We start from the raw sequence: 7,626 nt of genomic DNA, 5'->3' as shown, positions 1-7,626 counted from the left end.
TGCAGTCCAAAGCGGCTGGGCCAGGTAGATGGTATTGCTGGAGCCTGATTAGAGTCAGTAATCTGGTGAAGGGCCAGGCTAATTATCTTCATATGAAACATAAGGTAGGAAAAACTTGAGAAGTTCTGTTCACTGAATAATCTGTTCCAGATTCACAGCCTCCTGAGAGCCAGCAAGGATCTGATACCCGAGGACACAGACATGGAGAAGTGATCAGCTGAACCATTTCAAAGTGTGCTTGGGTGCTCTTCTCCAGTCAATTCCTACTCATTTCCTGAAGCTTTTGAGAAATACACCCACAGATGGTGATGTCCAAATGGGGAGGGGAATACAAATTTGTCATAAGCAGGGGAAGAGGGGTGGCTTTCTCATATATTTCTGGACAATTATATGAGCAGGGAGTCAAACCAAACCTGAACCCAAAAACCAAATTTGGAAGGTTTCCACACACACACACACCCCACCCCTGGTAAACTGAAATTGAAGACAAACCCAAAATCCCTTGTTCGTTGAACCCCTAGGGAGAGAAAAATCAATTCAAAACCAGTTTAATTATCTGCACTCAGAAGGTTCGCTTCTGCTCCAGCTGTATTTGGAGAAGCTATATCTGAAAAAGTGGAAAAAGAACAAGAGATTAGTAGGTGAAATCTTGGACAAGTCCTCCTGGTGCTGAAATAGACTTGCCCACTCACAAACTGCTATCACACCATGATATCAACTCCATATTCAGTATGGGGGATTCTTAAAGCGAAGCTGGAAGCATTGCTGTTTCATTGGCAATGCAACTTCTTGATGCTGTTCTACCATTAATCCTAAACAGGGTTAAGTTATTTTCTTTTTTGCTAAATTTATGGAGCTTCTTGAAAGAATAGATTCCTGCAGAGTTGGGGATTGGGGGAATCATATTTTAAAAAGGAAAGGAGGCTGTGAGATCAAGTAGGAAAGGAAATTAAGCTCTGCTTTTGCACATGATCATATGGGGTTTTTTTTGGGGGGGGGGGTAAAGAGCTCCTACCCTCTTCCCCACAGACAAGCAGACCCTCTATTTGGGTTTGCAAACGATCATGGCAGCTGTGGTCTCTATTGCTGCAAACAGGAGCTGAGAGGGGAGCTCGGCAAAATCTTCCCATCATGCTTTGTGCTGCCAGGAGACTGGCAAATCTCGTTGCATCGCCAGCTGTCCCCTGATTTGTCACAAAGGGGCAGGAGGTGGGACCAGCTCTACAGATGCAAGCCCCTACAGTCACAGCACTCTATTATAAACATTGCTTGGTTGCTTCCTCCCAGCGACTCCTAGAAACAACAAATGCACCCACACGACAAACCCACCAAGGTAGGATGGCTTCTATTTTCATCCCACCTCGATAAAGAACAAGATACGGGATCTGCGGCACTCTCCACATTTGAGCAAGCTGGGTTGGAGGGATTTGTGAGGATTCTCATGAGCCTGCAAACCTGGGCTGCAAGCCTCCTACCTTTACTTTGATGATCGTGTGAACAGCCCTTGTGTTTAGCAGTTTCAACCCAATTAATAAAACAAATCACTTGATTGCCTTGGAGGGGAACATGTCTGCGAATCAGAGAGGATTAAATATCCCACCCCCTGCAGCTGCTATTTTGGTATTAAAAGAAGAAAAACTGGCAACACTTCTAGCATCACAGGTGTTTTGACTGTAAAAAAACCTCAAGGCCTAAGGAAGAAGTTCATAGTTCCTTAACTTTAGCTTCCTTCATCAGAACAATCATTGTGGTACACCGTAGTAGTATGACTGCAGGAAAAGAGAATAAAAATATTGACTTTATTTTTGTTCTTATAGATTTAAATATGTTATAGGTTTGATATTATTCCACATGAAATGTATTTAAACTCGTTCAAAGTGCCTAAATCTAGTTAATGAAGTTAATATCCAAACCATTATCCAGAACAGGATAATTTAAAAAAGAAAATACTGGTGAATCTGAACCTAAATTTTTAATGGTTCAACTTCTTGGACATGACAAATGCTCATTGTCTCTTCTGTGACATAACAATGTAACAGCTGAGGACAGAAAATAGAACAAAAAAGAGCAAGGAATGTGTGGTCTGTGGGATAGACAGAATTAAGGCTAAGAAAAATGCATAGGGAGTGCAAGATATTCTTTGAGTTCATTTCACTACTTCATTGAACACTCTCACACAGGAAGTTAAGATGCAGATTTATTTTCCTTCGTTAAAATAACAGGTGATTCCCCAAAGCCTTTCCCCATACTTCCTGCTACCCAAAAATACTTCTGTGAGGAAACAGGAAGGATTGTCCTGCCATGTTCCTGGTTGTTCAGAGTACAGGAAAAGTATCTTGGCTTCCCCAGGGCTTGGCAGATCTGAATCAGTGAGGCACTATATTTCTGTGGCATTGTGTCTTCTGGTAACTTCGGAAAGCTTTTCCAAAATGATAGAACTGCAGGCTTGGCTGGAGTAAGTAGCATAAATCAAAACGCTGCCTGGCCAGGGGGATGGGGAATAGCAAAAGTTAGCAATATAACAAAACATGCAAACATCATTGAGAGATGATCCATCTGTACAAGTCCACATACCCCAGGGGGCACTGATAACAACAAAAGATTTGGCTTGCCTTCTTTCGTTTTCACTTTGTTCAGGGTTTTGTAAAAAAATTTTGTGGGATTTTTTTATTTTATTTTTTTGCTTTTTAAAAAAAATTAAAAATGGTCTTTAGACAGACTACTGAAAACAACTCTGAGAGTAGAGCACCTTCTTCCTCAAGAGTCACCTTATGGAAGAGTTCAGAAAGGGTCAAATATTGACCAATAAATGGCTTGTCTGCTTTGTAATCTCAATTGTGGCTTCAGCAGGGAGGCAGGCTGGGCGTCTTCCTCATTCAGCCGATTTGGTTACCAAGGAGAGCGGCTGGGCCTGCAACACAGCCAAAGCAGCCTGAGGAGAAGGGATGGCTGCAAAGGAAGGCGTGGTCAGGAGAGCTGCGGGAGGCATGGAGGTGAATGGGAGAGGTCTGGAGAGGAGTGAGGACTGGCTGGTTAAGCTGGAGGAAGTGGAGGCAGCTTTGCTTGACAAGAAAGAAGCCGAGTGCAGAGAAAGCTGGGCCCTGGCTTCAGGCTTGGTGGTCAGAGACAGGGGCTGAGCCTGTTCCGAATGGGTAGCAGCAGGAGCTGCGGGAGAGGCCAAGGCGGTGGAGGGTGTGGCTGGAGAATCCAACATGCTGCCATGAGAGGACGCGGGGCTGTCACAGGATTTCTCAGCTGGCAGGTAGGCCACACAGGGCTTTTTACTCTTTGAGGTCATCAAATCTGTTGGTGACAGGACAAGAACAGAGTTTACTAGTTAACTAGCTGAGCTGATGCAGAGCATCTGCGCCCTAGTTCTCCCTGTCTCCCCCAGCTCCAGTTTGTTCTCTCCCACCAGCAAATTCTCCCTCCATGGCCGGCCAGCCTGGCCACTGCTTGCCCTCCGTTTCCCCCACCGGCCAGTGCTGCCGCCATTTTCTCCCTGTCCCCGTGGCCAATTGGCAGCTGTTCGCGAACTCTTGCGAGAGTTGCAACGCATGGCATTAGCTGTGGGTATGTCTTAGAGAAATAAATATATAGATTCCTTTCTCACCCTACTTGCAGGCTCAAACTAGCCCCAACATAATAAAGGGTGGGTGAGGAGATGGTGGTTTTTTGTGTGTGTTACAAGAGAGAGGCTCTCAGTCTTAATGTCTGAATGCCGTGTGAATTCTTACTTTGTGAATTCTAAACCCTGTGAGCAACACCTGGCTTTGTGTGACCCACTGAGGCAAAAGAGACACTGGCCATTGAAAGGAGCAGCAAAACGCCATGGGCCAACCAGCACAATGAGAGGTTTTTTTTAAAAAAAAAGTTTGAAAAAGAGGGTATATGAAGATGAAAGAGAAACAAATATATTAAGTAAATTCTGTTTCCTAAGGAAATTTTTTAGTGATGATCTGAACAAAGTTCTCCACTGCTATGGTAAAGATTGAAAAGGAACAGAGGGAAAGACACTTTGTTCCTGCTCTGGAGCGTGCATATGGCACAGGGCTTCCACACTAATGGCAGAATACTCTCCCATCCCATACATTAACGGTATGGAGACCACAAAGAAGAATGACCCTCAGCACATTTCTGCTTCATAGCAAATCCATGGATTTACATTATAAAGAGAAAGAGAACGATTTGTCAATGGCTTTGTGGCTGTTCAAGTCCCAACCTTGGGAGGAGAGCTGGTCTTGTGGCAGCAAGCATGAATTGTCCCCTTTGCTAAGCAGGGTTCACTAGGTTTGCATTTGAATTGGAGACCACATGTGTGAGCACTGTAAGATACTCCCCTTAGGGGATGGGGCTGCAGGGAAGAGCAGAAGGTTCCAAGTTCCCTCTCTGGCTTCTCCAGGATAGGGCTGGGAGAGACTCCTGCCTGCAACCTTGGAGAAGCCGCAGCCAGTCTGTGTAGACAATACTGAGCTAGATGGACCAATGGTCTGACTCTGTATAAGGCAGCTTCCTAATGTTCCTGCATTGCTCCTCTCCATGCTTCCATGTGCTTCTCTGATAATCCTCATTAGCATTTTGCTATCCTCTTGTGGCAGGAAGCAAGAGCCATTTACTCTTCACTTCCAGTCTTAGAAGGCTACGACAGAGTCACAAGCAAGCATTAGGAATTCTGGCCTTGTTCTTTCCATTCACTGGGATGACCCCCCATTATGGGCAGTGACCAGACTACAGAAGGACAATGAATTGGAACTTACTCCCTGTTTCCTGGATTTGTTGCTGAGGTTGTTTCTCTCGTTTTCTCTTCTTTTTCTTACCCTGAAAGGCATAAATCCACAAAAAGGTATTATTAAGAAGAAAGGAAGCCATCATGTAAAAATACCATACAGCTTTTCCAGTAAGAGTTGTAGCCTGAAGAGGGGAAACCAGCAGGGATATAATGTCAAGTACAATAATTCCAGTGGAACAGCTCACTTGGCAATAAGCAAGGTGGAAGGGAATATTAGGCCATTAGAAAAGGGAAATGCAACCATTATGATGTTTATTTTGGTTATAATCATGCCTCAAAAGAAACGTGGAAAACCAAGTGAAAACATATGACCAACCTCATATGGGACTCACAATATTCTGGAATAGCCCCATAGTTGTCATAGAAGTCAAAATCCAGTTAGGGGACCTCAGCAATGAAATCTACTAGAACTTAAAGCATGGAGGTCCTCAGCACAAAACCAGAGACCAGCTCTGTCATGTTGCATTAACCATATCCCCCCCCCCCGCCGCTTTTTTAAAAGGCCTAAATGCATCATAAGAACTGTTTGTGACAATGCTCACGGAAATAATATTTATGCTTAGAAGAACAAAAACACACACACTTACATAGTTATCTCGTGCAGACCAGGTAGGGTAGAGCTGAGAATGAAGCTGTCGTTCTTTCCGGGCTAGTTCATAGTACTTGGCTTGCTCCTCACGGGACAATGAATGCCACTGGAATATATGGGAGAAAGACAACGGAGGCTGAGACTTCTGAGAACGTTTGGGACACCACCTCCATCTCCCTTCGAGACAGGACTGCAAGACATGTTACCCTTTACACAAAAGCCTCCAATGGCTACTCCATTTACAGCAGCATTTGCTTACAACTCTGGAGTGAGTATGTGAATCAAAGTATAGACTTATGCTCAGTCTCCTCCATTAGAAGCCCATGGTCAAAGCTGGCTAGTTCATTTAAGTCTAGAGGCCATCTTAAGCTGAATGGGCGGGCGATGGCCTCCACTGCCCTCGGCCAATAGACTTTCCCTTGGGGAAAGTGGGCAAGATGGAGACAGGAGAGCAGCCTTTTAACTACTTTGGTATGGAATTGCTGGCAGCGAGCTATTATTGTTATCTTTCCTTACATCTGCGTGTTGGAGGACTCTGAGCCAGCACTCAGGAGAGCCGGAGTACCTTATTGTGATAGGCTGCCTAGCTCCGCTAGATTCAATATGGCGGGGGGGGGGGAGTGGGTCAGAACAAGCCCGGGACTGCAGATGCCACCAAAATTGCCAAGACAACTATGGGTCGATGATCTTCTATCTCTCAAAGGAACTGCAAGTGATTGGTCTGCCTTTGCTTCCCCAAATAAATATGATGCGCTGGAAGTGGAAGACCCTTCTGCCCTAGATTCTGCACACCCACTGGAAGATGAGCTGACACAGTATGATGGGGGTGTAGCTGGCGGAGAACTCCCCCCGCCCCCACACCGCCTGGACAGGAAAACAGAGCCAAGCACCTTTGAGGGAGTGTACATAATGGGGGAATCAGTGCTTGTTAACAGCAACAACTGCAGTAATAATATTTCAGCAACTGACCTGTGTCCCCACTCAACGTTACCTTCTTAGATCTGCTTCTGGTACTTTCATTCAAAAATACTTGGGACTCCCACCAGCGTTCCCTCTAAGGTATGTGCTCACAAGTTTTAAAATGTCCGCTCAGTTAATTTTAGATCCCGCTCAGGTTGAATCAGGAAGGCCCTACTCTGAATACAGGTGCGCACACCCACTGCCTTGATATCGCTGCCCAGAACAAAACTCATTCTGCACAGAGATGAAAAGGATTAGAGGGAACACTGAGTCCCACCCCTCAGTGGGCAGGAATAAAGATACTGAACCATATAACCCCAAGGTGGCTAGGTTGCCCGCAGATGTCAGCCCAGTAGGGCAGCCGACAGCAAATCCCATCCTGAGGGGAGATGAAGTATGAACCAGGTGTCAATTATAGACTAATCAGGTTATATTGCACGCCACTTTTGATGAGATAAACAGGGGCTGTTGGATTTCTATATCAGGTATCACCTGTTCCTTAAGCCAACTTTTGAGGGGCCTGCCAACCTCAACACATAGACCTGGCTGCTGTGGTTAAAAGCCTTCAAACATTCCTTGTGTGGGGAGGAGAGCAGGTCTTGTGGTAGCAAGCATGAATCGTCCCCCTTGCTAAGCAGGGACCACCTTGGTTTGCATTTAAATGGGAGACTGTATGTGAGCACTGCAAGATATTCCCCTTAGGGGGTGGGGCCACATGCAGAAGGTTCCAAGTTCGCTCCCTGGCAGCATCTCCAAGACAGGGCTAAGAGAGACTCCTGCCTGCAACTTTGGAGAAGCTGCTGCCACTCTGTGTAGACAATACTGAGCTTGATGGAGCTCACTTCTACTAGGATGACTTGGTAGAAGGCAGCCTCCTATGTTCTTGTCTTTACCTCCTTTCTTCAGTTCTATCTCTCCATCACCCTCAGGCCTACTTTGTCCTGCTTTTTTTTTTTTAAAGATACTGTATCCTTGGCCAGTTTTTCTAACACTCTTGTTCCCCCTGTCATCATTACACAAGGCCCCTGTAACTTCACTGCAGTTTCTTCAGAGATCCCTTTTTGTCAAGTTCCTCATCCTCAACCCCTTGCCTACTGTATACACTTTCTTCAGCCATCTTGCCAAGGGTTCTCTGCCACTTGATATCCATATCTCCTGGGGACTCTTCTCAGCCCACAGCTTACCCTACAAAACTGCTCCAGTCCTGTGGGTTTACATAAGGCTTTAATTCCTGGCAAATCTGCCAATTTGTCTTATATCTCACAAGCAGCTGTACTTGAAACACTGA

General features: G+C 45.4%; 1 protein-coding gene across 1 annotated transcript in view; it reads right to left on the bottom strand.

Annotated features, from left to right (window-relative positions):
- Positions 1-2,179: 2,179 nt before the first annotated feature.
- The window catches only part of TCF7L1 (transcription factor 7 like 1), a 73,976-nt gene continuing 68,529 nt past the window's right edge, over positions 2,180-7,626 (bottom strand). Inside the window, exons 10-12 of the mRNA XM_053269044.1 lie at positions 5,377-5,484; positions 4,758-4,818; positions 2,180-3,303 (exon numbers count right to left, since the gene is read on the bottom strand). Of these exons, the coding sequence (XP_053125019.1) occupies positions 2,873-3,303; positions 4,758-4,818; positions 5,377-5,484 (600 nt within the window). The 3' untranslated portion in view covers positions 2,180-2,872. The remainder of the gene's footprint in view (positions 3,304-4,757; positions 4,819-5,376; positions 5,485-7,626) is intronic.

The sequence above is a fragment of the Hemicordylus capensis genome, chromosome 8, assembly GCF_027244095.1.
Source record: "Hemicordylus capensis ecotype Gifberg chromosome 8, rHemCap1.1.pri, whole genome shotgun sequence".
Lineage (NCBI taxonomy): Eukaryota > Metazoa > Chordata > Lepidosauria > Squamata > Cordylidae > Hemicordylus > Hemicordylus capensis.
Note: the sequence above shows the minus strand (reverse complement) of the source record. Positions and strands in the feature narration are given on the sequence as shown.